Below are 21,244 nucleotides of genomic sequence, written 5' to 3' on the forward strand. Positions count from 1 at the left end.
TAGTTAGCATAATAAGCAAACACACAAGAGATATGCAAGGGTTTGTAAAACTTGGTGGTTGATCCAATTCTGCAGAAATCTGCACAGATTCTGTGTGGGCCTGGTTATGGGTTCTTCTTAAACCACCAAATTTCTGGGCCTCCACATGTCTCCTCTTGGTTTACATTGGAGGCTATTTCTCACTATGATGGGATGTGAGTGAAGATCTCATTATTTGTCTGCAACAGCAGTGAATCTGTTTATTTGTGTTGAGGGAGAATTAATAAGGAGTGTTTGTGTCTGTATTTGTATGAACATTCCAGTTGGCACTTGGCAGTAAACTGAGGAAGGGACTCTGGTCCCTCAGAGTTTGAGAAATATGAGCCTCTCTGTGCTGCGGTTCTCTTGTTTTCCCTGGAGCTGTGCTTCACTGCTTTTGTTATGAAAGCTCACTGGCCCAGGCTCAGGCTTTATATTACCCCTCCCCCACTATCTCACCCGGTTCACCTCTCTGCCTGCCCATAGATTTTAATAGAATCCAAATGCTGGCTACCATCAGCATATGCCTTTTTAGTCTCAGAATATCCAAGAACGACATCCCAGGCGAGGTAAAGTCTGCAATTCTGCTCACTATGAGAAGTGGCTTTGATCCCCACATCTAGGTGTGAATGTCCGCACACACGTTCAAACTCAAGTCCAAAACAAACTTAGTGTTTATGAGGGCCATCTTAAATTATAGTTTTGCATTGTAAACAACACAATTAGGCAGTCTCCAACATAATACAAATTTCCAAGCTCAAACAATCTAAAGAAAATAAATTTCTCCCTCCAAAATTTGATATGATCTTTATTTGGCAATAACCTAATTGTATTTTCACTGACTAATGCCTTGTGGCCAGCATGATAACATTGCCTAACAATCCTCAGCTTATAATATATCTGGCTTATAATGAATGCTTGTCTAAGACTAAGCCTGAGGCTAATTTAGTCCTAGCCAGCCTATATTGTGTATACGGCGTGTGAATCATAGAAATGAACTACATTAAAAGACAAGCACATTCACACTACAATAATTTGACTAAGGTTTACTGACGTTTAAGAAAAAAGTAAATGTTACTGTGATCTTTGTCTGCCAGTTGTTATAATGTCTAGAAATAGGTTGCAAAATCTGCTTGTTTTTTTTTTTTTCAATAAAAACGTGTGATGAACGCTTTAGTCTTTAGTCATTTCCTAAATCTGAGGCTTAATAATTTAGCTTTTTAAGAGCAATGTTTGAAATTTAACCCTAGGTGGTAGTTACACTTGGTCACTTCATGTGTTTTTACTGATCGAATTACTATCCGATTGAATAAGCTCATTCCATTTACATTTTGCCACATTAATGTGTCTCCACCAAACGGAAAAAAATCTGATCTTCAATTCCCATGCAATATGCAAATAAAACAGAGTTCACTTCCATGACTGCTTTAATGCCAGGCAGCAAATTTAAAAGATGTGATTTATTATTTGGTTCCAAGTTACTTTGAACCGCGTGCATATCTACAGTTGAAGTCAGAAATTTACATACAATTTTTTAACCACTCCACAGATTTAATACTAGCAAAGTATAGTTTTGGCAAGTCGTTTAGGACAACTACTTTGTGCATGACATGAGTAATTTTTCCAACAATTGTTTACAGACAGATTGTTTCACTTTTAATTGACTATATCCTAAGTTAACTGTGCCATTAAGCAGCTTGGAAAATTCCAGAAAATTATGTCAAGCTTTTAGACAATTAGCCAATTAGCTTCTAATAGGAGGTGGACTGAATTGGAGGTGTACCTGTGGATGTATTTTATGGCCTACCTTCAAACTCAATGCCTCTTTGCTTGACATCATGGGAAAAACAAAAGAAATCAGCTAAGAGGGGCCTCTCCAGGGCATGCTGAGTGACTCCAGCCAGGTCTTCTAAGCAACCAAATTGGCCTGGTTGCTAGGGAGGGTAGAGTCACATGGGGTAACCTCCTTGTGGTTACTATAATGTGTTTCGCTCTCGGTGGGGCGCATGGTGAGTTGTGCGTGGATGCCGCAGTGGATGCCGTGAAACCTCCACGCATGCTATGTCTCCGCGGTAACGCGCTCAACAAGCCACGTGATAAGATGCATGGGTTGATGGTCTCAGATGCTGAGGCATCTGAGATTCGTCCTCCGTCACCCGCATTGAGGCGAGTCACTACGCCACCACGAGGACTTGGAGTGCATTGGGAATTGGGCATTCCAAATTGAGGAGAAAGAAATCAGCCAAGACCTCATAAAACAATTGTGGACCTCCACAAGTCTGATTCATCCTTAGGAGCAATTTCCAAACGCCCAAAGGTACCACGTTCATTAATCCCAGAACAACAGCAAAGGACCTTGTGAAGATGCTGGAGGAAACAGGTAGACAGGTATCTATATCCATAGTAAAACAGTCCTATATCGACATAACCTGAAAGGCTGCTCAGCAAGGAAGAACCAGAACCGCCATAAAAAAGCCAGACCACAGTTTACAAGTGCACATGGGGACAAAGATCTTACTTTTTGGAGAAATGTCTTCTGGTCTAATGAAACAAAAATTGAACTGTTTGGCCATAATGACCATGGTTATGTTTGAAGAAAAAAGGGTGAGGCTTGCAAGCCGAAGAACACCATCCCAACCGTGAGGCATGTGGGTGGCAGCATCATGTTGTGGGGGTGCTTTGCTGCAGGAAGGACTGGTGCACTTCACAAAATATATAGCATCATGAGGAAGGAAAATTATGTGGATATATTGAAGCAACATCTGAAGACATCAGCCAGGAAGTTAAAGCTTGGTCGCAAATGGGTCTTCCAAATGGACAATGACCCCAAGCATACTTCCAAAGTTGGGGCAAAATTATTTAAGGACAACAAAGTCAAGGTACTGGAGTGGCCATCACAAAGCCCTGACCTCAGTCCGATAGAAAATTTGTGGGCAGAACTGAAAAAGCGTGTGCGAGCAAGGAGGCCTACAAACCTGACTCAGTTACACCAGTTCTGTCTGGAGGAATGGGCCAAAATTCTAGCAACTTACTGTGAGAAGCTTGTGGAAGGCTACCCAAAACATTTGACCGAAGTTAAACAATTTAAAGGCAATGCTTCCAAATACTAACAACTGTAAACTTCTGACCCACTAGGAATGTGATGAAAGAAATAAAAGCTGAAATAAATCATCTCTCTCCTATTATTGGGACATTTCTCATTCTTAAAATAAAGTAGTGATCCTAACTGACCTAAGACAGGGAAAGTTTTCTATGATTAAATGTCAGGAATTGTGAAAAACTGAGTTTAAATGTATTTGGCTAAGGTGTATGTAAACTACTGACTTCAACTGTATGTGTTTGCACACTGTGTATTTTTGCTCTCGGGACTGTCAAAGATCTGTCTTTGTGAATCAGCTGTGCTCATTGTCAGTGTTTAATTTCAGTTTTCGTCAGCATCAAATAAATGAAGAAAAAAAGTTCTGTCTCTCCTACAACATGCATCCGTTTCATAATTTGTTAATATTTATTTCGTGACTCAATCCCTATGTAAATAGTCTGTTGCAGCTTGATTCACGTTTTCCCTATGCTGACATAGCACTGTTCGGGCATAGTAAAATTTACATATGTAGCTTGAACAGCCAGATGCATTTACACTTGACCGAGTTCTGTTTGGAATGCATCTCAAACCACCTCCAGAAGTGGTTTAAGTGATCGCATTTATATCCGTCTCAAATCCGTGTTTGAGGGCATTTACACTTGGTTTTTCATGATCGGATAGCTATCCAATCAGCAAAAACGCATGAAGTGACCAGGTGTAAATACCCCCCCAGATCAAATCAAACCATTTTGTCACTCCACCATATATACGTGTCGTCACGGGGAGTGTAATGTAAAACTTGGGTGGGTGGTCCACACAATGCAATAGTATACAGACAGGAGAACCTAATATACACAATGTACAGAATTAACAATATCTAAATGCAAAGGCCTACAGGATAAAAATAGTACAATATACAGACTACCCACAAACTACACAAAATCCAATACATAGTCTAATGTGCGAATTAGAGAGTAAACAGTTGTGTTCGGTTATAAATGTAGAAGTTGCCATAATAATGTGCTTTATAAGATAATTAGATGCTGTGCTGTCTTAAATATTGCTTTTGGCAGTCACATAAATACTCTGTTTCTTGTCTTTTGTAAAAACAGCAAATGGTGATGAGCCTCCGTGTCTCAGAGCTTCAGGTTCTTCTGGGATATGCAGGCCGCAACAAGCATGGACGAAAACATGAACTCTTGACCAAAGCGCTACACTTGTTGAAAGTCGGCTGCAGCCCTGCCGTGCAAATGAAGATCAAGGAGCTCTACCGTCGGCGCTTCCCCACAAAGATGGTGTCCCCGACAGACCTCTCACTTACTGGCATTCACTCCAGTTCTGGAGGGGCTTCTGCAGGCCTGCCCGCTGGCCTAACCCAGCTGGGATTCAATAGGCATGGCTCACCCTCTCTACTACCTGTTGCACTGCTTGGGCCAAAACACGAGCTGGGCCTACCCCACCTGCCTTCTGCCCTTCACCCAGTACATCCAGACGTTAAGCTCCAGAGGCTGCCCTTCTACGATGTGCTTGATGAGCTGATCAAGCCCACAAGTTTAGGTGAGTAACATGGGCCTCTCTTGAAGCCTTCCCCTTCCCCCAACAATATGAACATAAAGGTGCTCTTCCAAGTGATTTATGGCTTATCAGATTGGACAAGGGCCATCCATTCTATATTTAGTCGTCCTGCTCATGCTAATAATAAAAGAGCATATCAATGGAAAGGATGTGTCATTTAGCACAGAGTGTTCCTGAGAGGCTGTGTTAAAGGGATAGTTCACTCAGAAATGAATATTTTGTCATTATTCATCCTAGCCACTTATAATGAGAGTAAATGGTGAAGAGATATCAAGCTCAAAAATGCCCCCAAAAAAGCACCATTAAAGCATCATAAAAGAGTCCACGCAACTGTATTTTTCCACTTTATTACTAGGGGTGGGTAAAAATATTGTTTTTCGATTAATCGCGATAACAATCTTGATATCGATTCTTAAATACCAAGATCGATCTTTCAATCAATGAGCAACCCTCCACTACAATGAGAGGAAATCACTCGCATTTGCAACCAAATTTCGCGCTATGCAACTAAAGTGAATATATTTGGCAACTGGCTGGTAAATGTTTACATTTCACTCATCAGTAATTGTGTAGTTTAGCTGTGAATTGTTCAGCAGCGAGATTCTTTCACAGTGTGTTGAGAGTGAAGCTGTTTTGTGTAATGTGTGTCCAAGACGAGATCCACGCAACCCATTTGTCATTGAATACTCTCTCTTTTAATACCCTTTCTGTTCTTTACAGTAAGTTGTTGATCAAAAACAACTACAAAAAAACATTTAATTCTAATCATGCATTGCACAGATGAGGTAAAGCCATTCGAGTCCTCTCTAGTTAACATGCGCTTATTTAAAGGCGCTGTTTACAGAAATGCTTTTTTTTTTTTTGTTAAAGAGACAGTGCAGGTTTTACCACGTTTTCAACCAATCAATGTAAATACTTGTAAATAGTACAAATTATGCAATTTAACAGTAAATATGTAACAAAAATAATATATGAAATATGTTATTTATTGATTAAATACTTTTATTTGTTCATTTTTAAAAAGCAAAAATGTGACAAATGATGAAAAATAAAATATAATTAGTCAAATTAATATTTTCCAAATGTACCTAATTAAAAGGTCCCCTGTATAATTAACAGCATTAGCTGGGAGAGAATTTATTTTATATGTAAACAAAAGGGACATTATAACTGAAATAAATCCATATGAATCGAATCAAAATCGAATCAAGAGCTTGTGAATAGGAATTGAATCAGGAAATCTTTATCAATACCCAGCCCTATATATTACTGTGTGTATATACACTATATTGCCAAAGGTATTCGCTCACCCATCCAAATAATTGAATTCAGGTGTTCCAATCACTTCCATGGCCACAGGTGTATAAAATGAAGCACCTAGGCATGCAGACTGCTTCTACAAACATTTGTGAAAGAATGGGCCGCTCTCAGGAGCTCAGTGAATTCCAGCGTGGTACTGTGATAGAATGCCACCTGTGCAACAAGTCCAGTCGTGAAATTTCCTCGCTACTAAATATTCCACAGTCAACTGTCAGTGGTATTATAACAAAGTGGAAGCGATTGGGAATGACAGCAACTCAGCCACGAAGTGGTAGGCCACGTAAAATGACAGAGCGGGGTCAGCGGATGCTGAGGCGCATAGTGCGCAGAGGTCGCCAACTTTCTGCAGAGTCAATCGCAACAGACCTCCAAAGTTCATGTGGCCTTCAGATTAGCTCAAGAACAGTGCGTAGAGAGCTTCATGAAATGGGTTTCCATGGCCGAGCAGCTGCATCCAAGCCATACATCACCAAGTGCAATGCAAAGCGTCGGATGCAGTGGTGTAAAGCACGCCGCCACTGGACTCTAGAGCAGTGGAGACGCGTTCTCTGGAGTGATGAATCACGCTTCTCCATCTGGCAATCTGATGGACGAGTCTGGGTTTGGCGGTTGCCAGGAGAACGGTACTTGTCTGACTTCATTGTGCCAACTGTGAAGTTTGGTGGAGGGGGGTTTATGGTGTGGGGTTGTTTTTCAGGAGCTGGGCTTGGCCCCTTAGTTCCAGTGAAAGGAACTCTGAATGCTTCAGGATACCAAGAGATTTTGGGCAATTCCATGCTCCCAACTTTGTGGGAACAGTTTGGGGATGGCCCCTTCCTGTTCCAACATGACTGCGCACCAGTGCACAAAGCAAGGTCCATAAAGACATGGATGAGCGAGTTTGGTGTGGAAGAACTTGACTGGCCTGCACAGAGTCCTGACCTCAACCCGATAGAGCACCTTTGGGATGAATTAGAGCGAAGACTGCGAGCCAGGCCTTCTCGTCCAACATCAGTGTCTGACCTCACAAATGCGCTTCTGGAAGAATGGTCAAAAATTCCCATAAACACACTCCTAAACCTTGTGGAAATCCTTCCCAGAAGAGTTGAAGCTGTTATAGCTGCAAAGGGTGGGCCGACATCATATTAAACCCTATGGATTAAGAATGGGATGTCACTTAAGTTCATATGCGTCTAAAGGCAGATGAGTGAATACTTTTGGCAATATAGTGTGTGTGTATATATATATATATATATATATATATATATATATATATATATCTATATATATCAATCAATCAATAGCGTTTCCATTTTTCCTGTGTTAAAGTTCTCTTTTTAACAGTGTATTTTTTAGTTTTGTTAACAGGTGTCTTGCTTTTCGCTGGTTTTGGTCTTGATTTTCAGATGTTTGGATAACATAACTTAGTCCTCTCTCTTTGGAACATTTTTTAAATTATTTTCATTTTTTAAGTGCAAGTCACTCATTCTTTCATTATCCTTTCAAGAGGCATGACTGCAAAAGTTGGAACCCAAAATCAAGGAACCAGTTAGGCTGAACACGCTGTTTGAGTCTTTAAAAAAATTATGCAATGTTTCCATGTGTTGCTGGGGACCATGTTGCAGTTTGAATCAAGACTAGTTTTTATCCACGGCTTAGCTAATTTTGGAATGTCGAGCCAAGTTACCTTATTTCAGGTTTCCTTTTTCTATAAGCACTCTTGCAGAGTTCAGTTTGAGTGCAAATTGCGAAGTAATAACTGCATTTTTCTATGCAGTTTCTATGACCCTCTAAAATTAAATTGCTTCTGAAGCAACTCTTCATTGCATATGACTTCCAGGAAACACAATGGTCCTTACATATCTAGTTCAAGCCCCCTCTTATTGAAATATCTTGCACTGTAATAACAATAATTGCTGAATTTGAATTGAATTGTGAGTTGAGCGAGCAACCAGTGTTTCCAGGTGTTGATGAGTCTTTTGTGCACCAGAGAATTGGCTCACTGCCTCCTTCCTGAAGAGTAAAGATTAATCATCTTCCAGCTTCTCACTGTTAAACTATCCCCTTCAAGTGGAATAGATTTGCCTCTCCACATGGTTACTCAAGTAGTCAGAGAAAATCGCACCTCTCATTTCAGTCAAAGGTCTCTGTCATTGAGTTAGAGGTGCAGATAGAGCGCCCTCTTATCTCTCTCTCACTCCTAAACCCCTTGCTTCATTTGAGGGGATTGGATTATGTAAGCCAGGGTTATTTTTGGCTCTGTTATACAGTTTGGCTTTATACTTGACTACAAGCATTTCAGGTTGATCCAAAGAAAAGTGCCAGCAGCCCTGTATCTGAGACGTTGCATTGCTATCGATTTGAGATAATTAACTTCCTGCTGGATTTTTCATGAAGCTGCTAAGTAAAGTTTAATTTCAAACATTATCTCATTCATTGCTCGGTCAAGGATGCTGCCATGAAATATAGAAGACAGTGTACCCTCACAAAGATTAAAATCTTGAAAAAGAGAGACATTCTGAGCTTTAGCATTTTAATGAATTTTAATTTATTTCAAGTATATGTTATGAAAATGCACAAATGTAGCCATTGTGTAACACTAGCGGCATTTACATTTCTCAGTCTGTCACCAGCTCCAACTCAGTCTGGGGAAACCTTTCCTTCCAAGAGCTGTTGTCCTTCAAGTTTTATCACTTATGGCTGGATTTTATAGTGTTATGTTAGTGGTGCTCTAATTCCCTGTCTTTCCCAATCGTCTCCTCACTTGTTTTGTTTTACAGCCTCCGACAACAGTCAAAGATTTCAGGAAACGTGTTTTGCGTTTGCACTAACGCCTCAGCAAGTTCAACAGATCAGCAGTTCAATGTAAGTGTGGGGAGGGATATTGTATGACATAGTTTGACACTGTAATGTCCCAACTAATTTTGATCTTGGAATAAATAAGTTACTTTAGCCAGTTTCATCATCGGAACTGAAAAGCTGCTGAATTTAAAATGACTGTCAAACAATTGATCATGTAATGTTATAAACCTTCCTCTTGAATCAACATAGAAGGCCATAGTGCTATACTAGTGCTTATCAAAGGGTTTTGGTGCTTCAAACGTGCCTAAGCAGTCCTGCAGAATGTTTGGTATGCTTTTCTGTCCTACACTCTCTATCACACATTCCTTCTCTCTCCCACCCTCTTGTCTCGACAGGGACATCTCTGGGACCAAATGTGACTTCACTGTTCAAGTACAGCTAAGGTATAATAATCATAAAATTATTATTCAACCTGAACATCTACAAAACAATGTCTGGAAGAGAAAAGCTAAATAAATACTTAATCACAAGAGTGTACTTTCTTTTTTTGGCTGCATTTATTTGTTATTGTTTTGTGTTATTACAATATCTTGTTATAATGTATTATGTTCTATTTAACATTTCCAAAGAGCAATCTTTTTTTTGGAAGTAATATGCATGCCGTTGAATATTGACCTGTTTCATGTGATGTCACTTTGACCGCGCTACCATGTTTGTGGCCAAAATTCCAAATACCCTCAGTGTGCTGCGCTGTGGGATGCAACAAAAGCAACAACATTTTTGTTATATCTTTCTAGTGACACGACTTCATTTCGTTCAAGACAAGCAGTGACGATGGAGGAGAGCATGGATAAAAAAATAGTTGGATTTTTGCTCATTTATTCAGACATGTCAGTTATCTGTACATGTGTCAGTAATATGTATAAAATATTCGGGTTGGATACAATTAAACAGGATATGCACATAGGATGATGTTTCATTCATAACATCCAGACTATATAAAGGTATGTCATGTAACAAAAAATAAACAAAAAAGCACTATAATATCAATATATAGTAAATGTTTAATATGTTATTTACTAATGCAAGTCAAACGACACATCATAGGATTATAAAGCACAGACTTTATATGCACCAACAGGCTACAATGTAAACATATTAGTAATATACACTAATATACATGCCTCGGTTGCTTTCTGTGTATTCTTCAGGAGTTAAAAGCAACTCTTACATTCATACAGATAGGAGCATCACTGACGTTTCGTAATATTGTGACCAAATCAGACAAGAAAACAACACAAACATTTGTAACTTCTCAATGAGAGATGTTTATGATGACGTACCAGTAGGCGTGTGTACTCGCCGGTCACTCATCAGACTCACTAGCATATGAAATGTATAGTTTATATCATATATTAATGTCACATTTGACAATATTTGTGCTGTCTTCAGTCCTGTATACACATTTTCTGAGACTTGGCATGGATAAAAAGCCAGGTTTTTCTTGATATAGATTCACGGTTGTTACCCATTCACCGCCATTGTTTCCTTCTTCTGATTGTCACAAATATGGCGGCTGCGAGGAAAAAGTGATGTCACTGAAAAACAGGTCAATTACATATTTTAATGTGTTGTGTCTAGTTTCTGATTGTCTGTGCTGAAGATAACATACCTCCATCTTTCTTTTGTTTTGGTTTCTGAGAGTCTTTGAAATCTTTCCCACATATTCCTAAAGGAATCTCAATGCATGTTCTTCAGGTTTTGCTTATCAGAGACAAGTTGTCCTCAGGAAGACCATTTCCCACCCAACCTTTGTGTGAAAGTGAATGGAAAACCCTGTAACCTCCCTGTGAGTCTGGCTTTGTTTTCAGTCACAAATCAGCAGGCTATTTTCTAATTTATGATAAATTCTGTAGTTAGAGGCAAAGAATAGCATATAACTATATTTTTTTGTATTTAAAAAGTATGATAGAGTTTGCAGAATATTCTAGTTGTCACTGCCAACCGCCTATTAAGTGTGCAACTAAAACAAACCTAATTTGAAAACAGGTAATTTGACATGGGTTTTTGTAGAAGAGTGTTTACAAACCGTTCTTTTTATAATTTAAAAGTTCTGTTGGTTCATATGATGGCTGTGTAACTTGTTGCTTTTTTGTTGTTGTTTTAGGGATACCTTCCTCCAACTAAAAATGGAGTGGAGCCAAAGCGACCGAGCAGACCCATCAACATTACCTCCTTGGTTAGATTGTCTACAACAGTCCCCAACACCATCGTTGTGTCATGGACGTCAGAAATTGGGAGGGTAATAAATGCTTCTGCCTTTGAATCTGTATTTAAAATGATAGAGGGCTTCTTGATTTGACGTCTAAAACTGAAATACCATCATCATGGTGCTCAGAATGGGTTTCTAATAAGCACTGTGTTGTCCATTCAGAGTTACTCTATGGCAGTTTACCTGGTCCGACAGCAGTCCTCCACTGTTTTGCTACAGAGACTACGGTCGAAAGGCATTAGAAACCCAGACCACTCTAGAGCACTCAGTAAGTTTACTCTGAGCTATAACAGGTGAATTGTTTTTTTGGGCCCTTACAAGGCTGAATATTACCCAAACAAGTGTGAGATTCTGCATCCTTAGTTATTTATTTAAAAAAAGAGAAATGTATGCATTTTATTCTTCAACATTATTCTAAAACATGTTTGCTCCCATTTAGCACCTGCAACTATTCTTGTAAATTTTGCTGCTTTTTACCCATGTGTGGAGGTATTGAATGTCAGTGAATATTGTAAATAACTTTTACAACTTTTTTTGCACTGGGTTTGAACATGGGGGGGTTTAAGGCAACGTCCACACAAATCTGTTTTCGTTTGAAAACAATGTTTTCAGTTTTCTAAATTCATCGTTTTCCAAAGTATGTGGTTGTAAATAGTGTTTTCCAAAGTCTTTTTGGTGGAAGAAAACACCATTCCAGCATGGATGTGAGACATAATCGTAGCAAATTAATGCATTTTCAAGCAAAACGTATAAAGTGGCCTTAGAGCCATTCAAGTGAAGTGAATGGTAACCTGTGAAAATGACATTATAATTGGTGTTTGAAAGCTTTGATGGGTTGTGTGTCCTGTGCTTCTTCTTCAGTCAAAGAAAAGCTTACTGCCGACCCTGACAGTGAGATTGCCACCACTAGCCTGCGAGTGTCCTTGCTCTGTCCGGTATGAAATGGACCTTCAGTCCTGAATAAAGAAATTTTTTCTTTGCAAAGGGTTTCTGTTCAACCTTGTAACCTTTCTTTAGAAAAGATAACATTGATAATTTTTTCATATTAATGAAATTCTGCTTTTCACTGAGCCTTGGATATGAGATTCTGACTTTCTGTATTGTGTTCATTATAATTCAGTTAATTTCAGTGATGGAGAATAGATCACAAACCAGCAATTCAGGAATACTATACTATAGTATAATCAAGTATTATTCAGTTGTAAGGTTTATCAAGCAGGGATGCAAACTACTCACCTTTTGGCTAAAGTCACCTTTTTTTCTAAGCTAATTTTCCCAAATTGTCTGATAAATATTTTCATGTTTTATTAAAATCACTTGAAACAGGTACTTTAAGCTTTAAAACACTTAAAGCTTTAAATACAACAAACAAATCTACTGAAAATATACTTCTGGAACACCTGCTATGACTTTTTCACCTCTCATGAGTGTTCTTCCCTGATCATGTTAAAAAGCAATATGTGTGCTTCTAATGTATACTAATATAGTGTGTGTGCATATGTATGTAAATGCACAGCTCGGAAAGATGCGGCTGACGATTCCCTGCCGAGCACTTACCTGCTCACATCTACAGTGCTTTGATGCTACACTCTATATCCAAATGAATGAGAAGAAACCCACATGGGTGTGCCCGGTCTGCGACAAGAAAGCCCCATATGAGCATCTTATTATTGATGGGTCAGTGCTGCTATTACCTTTCACTCATGTGGTCACCATTTCTTCACCTTTTTTAGTTTTCACCATTTTAATGACCTTTTTGCTTTCTACTAGTTTAGTGGTTCTGTGGTGGACAAAGAATTTTTAGTTCTAGTAAAAAATATTCCATATCCAAATGTTCCTCATACAAGATGAGGTAATAAAGGCTGCATGCATAAAAATTACAAAAGAATTAGTGAAATGTTGCTTAAAAATATTACTTTAAAGAAAAATAAAAAAATTTACTTTCCAGAACTTTTTCATGTCAACTACCAACATGCTTTCATATTGAAGACCTGCAAAGGTTTGAGTTTTTTTGAAAGGTGTTTGTTTTGTGGACAGATTATTCATGGAGATTCTGAACAGTTGTATGGACTGTGATGAGATCCAGTTTAAAGAGGACGGCAATTGGGCCCCTATGAGATCCAAGAAGGTGGTACAGGAAGTGTCAGCCTCGTCAAACGGTATTGAAGGTATAATTGCATAGCCTTAAGTAGCTGAGTCAGGGAGACCATAAACAGTCCTTTAGTGAAAAGTCTAGACATTGCATGGTACAACTTTAATGTTGTAGAACCTTGAAGTAGTCCACTTGCTTTAGATCTGGAGTATTGTTTTTTGTTTTGTTTTTTTATTATGCTGCTTCTGTCTTTCAGACTCTTGTCGTTCGGTTGTGTCAGACCACAGAAACAGTTCGTCCCACAGCAGCAGTAATAAGGTGGAGGTGATTGACCTGACGCTGGACAGCTCCTCAGATGATGATGATGATGATTACAATGACGAGCCTCCACCTAAAAGAGCCTGTCCATCCCTATCACCCACCTCCCCACCTGTCAGCAAAGGGTAAGGATTTATATTCTCCATATGATGTTGTTGTTGTTGTTGTTTTGGTACTAGTAGATCTATTTTGAACATGATAATGAAGTGTTATTTGAACAAATGAATGAAATACAGTGTGCAGTAGTACAAGAAACGGCTAGGTGATTGATACAATGACTTGAGCGTTTGTGTGTTAATTGCAGTTTAAGTGGTTTGAAATGTCTCACCAGCATTCCTAAGTAGTGGTCGACCGATATGTTTTTTTTAATGGCTGATGCTGATATCTAGAGAGCACGGTGGCCAATAGGACGATATAATGCAGATAGTTATCACAATTTAATATAGTAAATAACATATACATAAAATTATAAACTTTGGCACTATATTTACACAATTTCAAACAAACTTTTACTTTGTAAAAAAAAAATAAGATTGTGTTTTAAATGGTAGATATCCATTTCTTCTGATTTCTGTTTAGTCATCCAATTTTAGTAATTTATTTGCACAAAGAAACTGTTAATATGTTAGGAAGAAGGAAATAACAGTCCACACAGTGGATTGTGTGTGCGCATTAGCAATCACATTTTCTCACAAAAAGACATTGTACATACTGTAGCCTTTATCTATTGTACATACAGTGCACAGTGAATATGACATTTACTCATAGCACATGTAAAGCGCTTTTACTTTGAAGTTGCTCTCCAGTAAGCAACAGTCTCCTGACAGTTTACACAGCCTGGATATATGAGTTCTGGATTTGCTCAAGTTTTGAGTTTTGTGAATTACATCTGTTTAAATAAGGTATCAGCATATTTGCAGATGGTATATGATAGAAGTTTTATTGATATCGGCTTTTTTATCATTAGACAAGACAGTTAAAAGAAACAGGGAACTGTTGAGGTGAGAGAGGGAGAATGAAACATGTAAGAACTTTAACATTATCAGTGCTTCTCAGTCAGAAGGCTGCAGCCTATTTAGGCTGGATATCACGGCTGCCACATCATCAAGCACCGTCGAAGGCCGTCTCAATTGTGAGGACACTTGGAAGGCAGCCTCGTTTCGCAGCCTTCGTTCACCACATTTTGGAGGATGCATCAGGTGCATCCTTCGTGGCCTTCAATCACCCACAATCCTTTGCACAATTCAGATTTTTTTTTAAAGAAAATATCAGAAAACAAATGGATGTGCGACCTCCTGGTGGCTTCCTCCATTTTTACAAAGCAGTTGTAGTGGTTCACAAATAATTTATTTTCGAAATTTTCACGCCATGACCTCGGAGGCAGAAACCTTTTTGACGTAGCCATGCGGACTTACTAGACCATCTCATTCATAATGACACAGCCTCACTAGGCTGCAGCCTTTCGTTTGAGAAGTACCCTATGAGCTCAGACGCCTGATTGATCAGCCTCTGCGATTTATCGGTCGACCACTATTCCTAATTATGTTTTTCTCTGCAGAGTATTAAATCTGCATCATCAGGCATCTCCACTGGTACAAGCTCCCAGCATGCCTGCAGTGGAAACAAACTACATCCCTCCCCCCCCTCCTCTCATCCAGGACTACCGTCACTATTACCACACACCCAGTGATCTGTCAGGTATCAGCATCATTACACTTATATAACACTGTACATTTTTACTTTTTACTTATCAGGCTCAAACTGCACTGTTAAGACCCTTTCACATGACTCAATTTATCTATGTTGCTCAATGTATTGAATGTGTTTATTTTGACTTGTATTGTGTAATCATTACCAGTTCGGTAGTAGCACCCCTTTACATTGTGATGACATGGTTTATGTCATCATCTCTCCATGTACTGTCTATAACACTTTTGCATGTTGTGTTTCTCACTTTCCCACTGATGGCTATGACATTTAACATTTTTATTGTTGAGCGGAGATGATCTGCAGGTGATAAAAACAGCTCCTCCTTTCTTTCTACAGATCTGAATTTCTTCTCATTTTTACAAGGGGACAATCACCAGGTGGGCAGCAAATCACTGCTAGAGGGCAGCATTCTGCATAAACAAGTGTCTATATCTTAACACATTAGGTGTCTTGTTACATTAAATGGATGCACCAAGAGCCAGATTTCAAAGAATTCAAGTAAAAACATTCCTAATAAACATCAACATTTAACAGCAATAGTCTAAAGTTGTTCTTCATCCCCCTCTGCAGCATTATAACATGGTCATGGCTGCTGCGGCCGCTGCCTCAGCCTCTGCATCAGCATCAGCATCAGACGACCATGAGCTACTGCTAAACCGCTTCATGCCCTATGGTTCCTCACAGCTTTTCCTGGAGCAGTCGGGGACACCTGCAAGCAGCTCACTAGTGCCTGCCAATGGCAGCGGAGGCAGCAGCAGTGGAAGCAGCAGTAGTCTGGTGTCCTCCAGCAGCCTGAGAGACAGCCACCCACATAGCAACGGCTCCCGCTCGCGCTCTGATACCGCCGCCTCCGTTATATACGGCACCATCCCTGATGTAATTTCACTGGACTGACCAAACTGGGGCGCCCTACAAACAGACTAGCCTTTATCACAAACAGCAGGAGGGTGAAGCAGCAGCTTTGTGCACTCATTGACAGGATTTAGACATGAATGAGGTGGAACGCTGGAAAAAAAAAAGAGAACAAAGACTTTTGTAAAGAGAGCTGTGTACAGAGAAGAAAAATCTATTTTCAGTTTTACTTTTGTATATAAACAATAGAACGCTGCCTACCCAGTGAGTGACTTCAGTCGGTATTTTCTCCATGGATACTGAAGATGTTTTTCACTGATTTCTGTTCTGTGATTATCTTATTCTATACCTTTTATACTTTTTTGCTATTTTATTTCACCTCAAATAATTATTTTAGTCACAATAATGGAAAGGCAGTCATCTGTATAATTTTTTTCCTGTCTGGTCATAAGACTCTTTGCCCTCAGCCATTAAGAATTGCCCTCAGCCATTGTTTGAACGATGAGGGAACATGATATTATTTAATGCCATTATCCTGTGCAGGTAATTTATTATTGCTTTTAAGTTATGTAGGATGTATGCTGTACAGAAGCATTCCCTTACGCCAAGATAGAGTCTAGCCACGACATGCTTGAAGAGTCAGCGGAGGTCATGTCTTATTCCTTTTGCACATTCTCTCTCATCCATTACCACATGAAGTATGCAGAAGTGGAGATAGGTTTAAAGAAAGCAGTGCCCAGATTCATTGGTTATTACCTGAGGTGAACTCTGGTTCTCACAATCTTATGTCCTTTGATGTTGTTTGTTTGTACTAGCCCTCAGAAGATGAGGTGAGGTTCACACAATTAGTGCCGAAAATTTCAAGCACTATTGCATACCTCATTAACACAGAAACCTTACAGAGGTGTAATGGCACATGTCAGCAGACCTTCAGATATTTTGAAACTGTATCTAAATTTGATACATGTTAGCCTCATTTTTATAAGCTGGTCCCTAATTTCCAACTATTACACACTCATTTCGTTTGGCAATTCAAATATGCACTCAGTGGATTTAACAATTTCGATTTTACTCCGGTTGAATCTAAGTTGTGTAGCTTCCTTAAAAGGATATAATTGGAACAACTGCATTCTGACTCCGTCAACTATGATGATCGAACTCAGTTGCATCCTTTTTCAATTTGGTGTCTGGTGTCTTCTGCCTTCTCAAATGGCCCATCTTAAATTTCGAGAACATCATGTTTCCTTGAAATGTCATTTTCTCAAGGTCTGTGTATCCTCCCTGTCAAAAGCCGAAATAGGCTACAACTAAGATTGGAATCAACTGTAATTGGAACCATCATACAACCATTATCATTGAGCCCCTTTATTTAGCTTTACAGGTTTTCAAAGTGTGTTTGGAAGGTGACCTTAGTGCAACCTAGACATCTGTGCTGTTTTTGTCTGTATAAAATGTAATTTATTTATTTTATCTATATATATATATTATATTTTTACTATTTGTTTGATCATGCATTACTGTCTTGCATTTATTTCTTAATTATTTCACAAGCTCTTAACACTTGCTTTGCATTGTACAAGTATCTAATTATGTGTCCTTGTCTCTCATTCTCTCATATTTGTACTATATGAGACACCTGAGGCATTAATTCCACAATCTTACTTGCTGTGTCAGTTTCAGCTTTTGTTGAAATTAAACAATTTAAAGGATAAAAGCCAGCTGAGTGTGCATATCCTCTAGCTCAGTTGTTTTTAATGACCTAGGCATTGAATAGTAATGGTTAACCATTGATCTTCCTCCGTTAAAGAGGTTGTGGCACAATGTTAGGTTTTGATGAGTTGGCACATACTTTAAATCACAGTGACTTATTACAGCCAGTACACAGAACAGTCCACTAAGTTTCCTTACTGAATGTTTCCAAGTGATTTAGAGCAAATGTTCAACAAAATGTCAAATGATCAATTGGATTAAAGATCCCATGCTTGTTTAATTATATTTTACATTTACACCCAGTTACTTGGCACACAAACTTCAGACAGCCACATCTCTACAAATCTCCATTTTGGCATTCTTTAGTACTGAAATTATACATTTCATGTGCCCCCTGAATCACCACATCTACCTTCCCTTGAAGTATACCACTAGACAGTCAGTCCATAGCTGTACCAATAACTGGCAAGCATGAACTTGCTGCCTTAAGTTCTTCTCTTACTGTATGGTACGCTATGAGAGAAACCTTTATGTACAGGAAACCAATACCAGTTTGTATAAAAAAATTATATGAATTATTTATTATTTGAATTGGGATACATTATTTACCTAATGAATGTTACTTGTTTATGTAGAGAGCGATTTAGCTGTAATAAAACAAATACATTAAACCTTATCTTTTTCTGTCTTTTGGGCTTTTCGCTTGACCTGGTTGTAGAATGCAAGTTATTTTAAATGTTCAGTGTATTTAAACCTGCAATAACAATGAGAGACATTCTGTTATCTCTGATTAGGTGCCACTGGTGACCTGTATTAATAATAGCCACCTTGCTGTGTTCTTTCTCCCTTCTGATGCCCACTGTTTGGAATGCATCAGTGCGTGTAGAGCAATTGACCCGCTGCTGTCTCGTCAAAAGTCTAGCCAATCTTTGCATTGCATGGGCGGGTTATACCAAGGCGTGTGTATGAAATCATTGACCCTCTGAACATTTCAGAATAAGCGCACAAAACCCGTCATCAATGGAACTAGAAATTGGCTGTGAGCAGACCGCGCGCAGGACACAGTGAATAGGCGCGTGTTGGATGCTGAACTATGGGTGACACTCTCAACAGCACCGGGGTGTTCAACCGAACCCCTCTTCTCGGTCTTGTCACATATGGAAACCTGGAGGACGTTGACGTGACCGCGGACAGGAGCCCGGCTTTGAGGATCATGATCTCGGTGGTGTACGTTCTCGTGTGCGCAACAGGTTTGGTTGTGAATTCGCTCGTGCTCCTCATCACGAGAGTGAAATCAGTGAATCACTGCAAACAGAGTGCCACCATTAATTTTTTCATCATTAATTTAGCTATCACAGACCTCCAGTTCGTCATGACATTGCCCTTTTGGGCGGTGGACACAGCTATGGACTTGAGCTGGCCGTTTGGAGACACCATGTGCCACTGTGATGAACATGTACGCCATTGTTTTTTTCCTCACTGTATGAGCATCACTTCTTACTGCTCCGTAGCTTCGGCCACCAAGAACCGGGTCCGTCCACCAGCAGCATGCTCTGTCAAATGGGTTTACGTGCTTTAATGGGTCCTTGCCACGGTCGCCACGCTCCGACGTCTATTTTCTCCACCGTGACCAGCATGGTTGGGGAGAAGCTCTGTTTACTGAAGCGAGTTTCCCTTAGAACACTATTGGCTGGCCTTTTATCATCTGCACAAAATCCTGGTTGCTTTTGTTCTGCCCATGTTGATCCTTTCCGTGTCCTATTTGTCGCTTCTGAGATTTGTGAGAAAGTCTGAATAGATGCCATTCAAGTCCAAAGATTCATGTCACCAAATCTGTGACAGTTGTGGTTCTTTCATTCTTCCTCTGCTGGATGCCGAACCACGTGATTACATTTTGGGGTGTGTTGGTCAAATTGAACGTCATTCAATGGGACGATGCGTCTTACATTGCCCATACTTATGTATTCCCAGTGTCCGCTTGCTTAGTGCATACTAATAGCTGCTTCAATCCTTTCATATATTGTCTTACGAGAAGGGCATTGAGAAAGAAATTGAAAAAATTGTGTCAAATGTTGCCCCTTGGTCAGGGCCGTAGCTGATGGGGTGAAAGGTGGTAAAGACTCTAGGGCCCACTGATCCAGGGGGGCACATAATGAATTTTAAACTGTTTTTTTTTTTTTTTTTTTTTTTTTTTTTTTTTTATGTGAAAGGTGCCAAGACCAATATACAGTCAAGGGGCTCAGAATCCCTTTGCTATGGCCCTGCCCTTGGTTGTTGATGAGGTCTTCTCAGAAATCTGGGAGGCAATCCATATTAAAATAATGTAATATTTTGTTAAATTGAGAAGTTTGTTCTTTACAAATATTGCATGTATCAAAACATTATTGAAACAACAACGGACGGCAATCCTTTCCAAATATTAAAACATGCACAGTTGTGAATAATATAGCATTAGTAGGCTATGATAATGATTTTGATTATTACATTGCTGTTCTGAAAGGCAGACATTTATGAATTATTATTTGATGTAAATAATACACTTCTAAATGTACACATTTTAATCAGGTATTTGTTTAACCATTTGAATAAAACAAACAATAATGGCAAAACATTAACTTAAGAACACTTTACAGTAAGGTTGTAGGCCTACTCATTAACATTAGTTAAAGCAATAGTTAACATGAAATAACAACGAACAAGACTTTATAGCATTTAATAATCTTGGTTAATGTTACTTTCTACATACACTAATATTTTTTACATTAAAAGTTAAAAGTATACATTAACATTAGTTAATGTGTCATAAATAAGCATGAACAATATTATTTTGAAAAAATTGCTAGTTCATGATACATGATGGATTAACTCGTGTTAAATCGCACTCAGTAATTTTTTCCACATTAAAAAGTTGTACTCCTTAAAAAATGTATTGTAATTTTGAAACATATAAAAAAAAAAAAAAAAAAAAAAAAAACAAGTGCACTCACACGAGATGAAAACTCCAGTCAAATCAGTAACCTACTAAAAGCTCATGGGGTTCTCTCATGGGGGCTGCCATGTTGGGATCACATGACCAGCGGAATACTACTGGCTTATTCTCAGTAACCGCCCTGTTATTGGACACTTTCACTCATGGATTAACTGAATCATGGCTGACTGTGAAGAGTGAAATTCTATAATGGCATTGGTAAGTCAAAACTTTTGCATTTGAATGATAGTGCATCAATGTCCCTACGGTGTCAGTGTAAGTCCAAGACGACATACATTATAAATGACTGAGTGCACCTTTAACGAGTAGAACCTAAATGTAAAGTGTAACCATTTAAATTTAAAGTAGAATGTTCTCTGCAGTTCACATCAGGTTAATGTTGTCAGAAATGTAACAACATTAACCTTCAGGTGTAGCCATTCCTTTAAATGAAAGGGTCACTGTTAAAGGGGCATTCAGTAGTTCTCTAGCTCAAGTGTTTCCCAACCACTGTGCCATGAAAGACTGTCAGGTGTGCCGTGGAAAATT

The 21,244-nt window shown here is 39.0% G+C and overlaps 1 protein-coding gene and 1 pseudogene across 3 annotated transcripts in view; both read left to right on the forward strand.

The window, feature by feature from the left end:
• LOC127417234 (E3 SUMO-protein ligase PIAS1-like) overlaps nt 1–17,524 on the forward strand; it is a 38,468-nt gene extending 20,944 nt beyond the window's left edge. For all 3 annotated transcript variants that reach the window (XM_051657097.1, XM_051657098.1, XM_051657099.1), the window contains 13 exons: nt 4,210–4,654; nt 8,752–8,836; nt 9,169–9,216; nt 10,532–10,622; nt 10,941–11,075; nt 11,208–11,313; nt 11,907–11,980; nt 12,562–12,722; nt 13,083–13,213; nt 13,394–13,580; nt 15,014–15,153; nt 15,502–15,542; nt 15,736–17,524. In XM_051657097.1, the coding sequence (XP_051513057.1) occupies nt 4,210–4,654; nt 8,752–8,836; nt 9,169–9,216; nt 10,532–10,622; nt 10,941–11,075; nt 11,208–11,313; nt 11,907–11,980; nt 12,562–12,722; nt 13,083–13,213; nt 13,394–13,580; nt 15,014–15,153; nt 15,502–15,542; nt 15,736–16,059 (1,968 nt within the window). In that variant the 3' untranslated portion in view covers nt 16,060–17,524. The remainder of the gene's footprint in view (nt 1–4,209; nt 4,655–8,751; nt 8,837–9,168; nt 9,217–10,531; nt 10,623–10,940; nt 11,076–11,207; nt 11,314–11,906; nt 11,981–12,561; nt 12,723–13,082; nt 13,214–13,393; nt 13,581–15,013; nt 15,154–15,501; nt 15,543–15,735) is intronic.
• Nucleotides 17,525–17,675: 151 nt separating this feature from the next.
• Nucleotides 17,676–19,926, forward strand: LOC127417247 (relaxin-3 receptor 1-like; annotated as a pseudogene).
• The last annotated feature ends 1,318 nt before the right edge of the window (nt 19,927–21,244 follow it).

The sequence above is a fragment of the Myxocyprinus asiaticus genome, chromosome 26, assembly GCF_019703515.2.
Source record: "Myxocyprinus asiaticus isolate MX2 ecotype Aquarium Trade chromosome 26, UBuf_Myxa_2, whole genome shotgun sequence".
NCBI lineage: Eukaryota > Metazoa > Chordata > Actinopteri > Cypriniformes > Catostomidae > Myxocyprinus > Myxocyprinus asiaticus.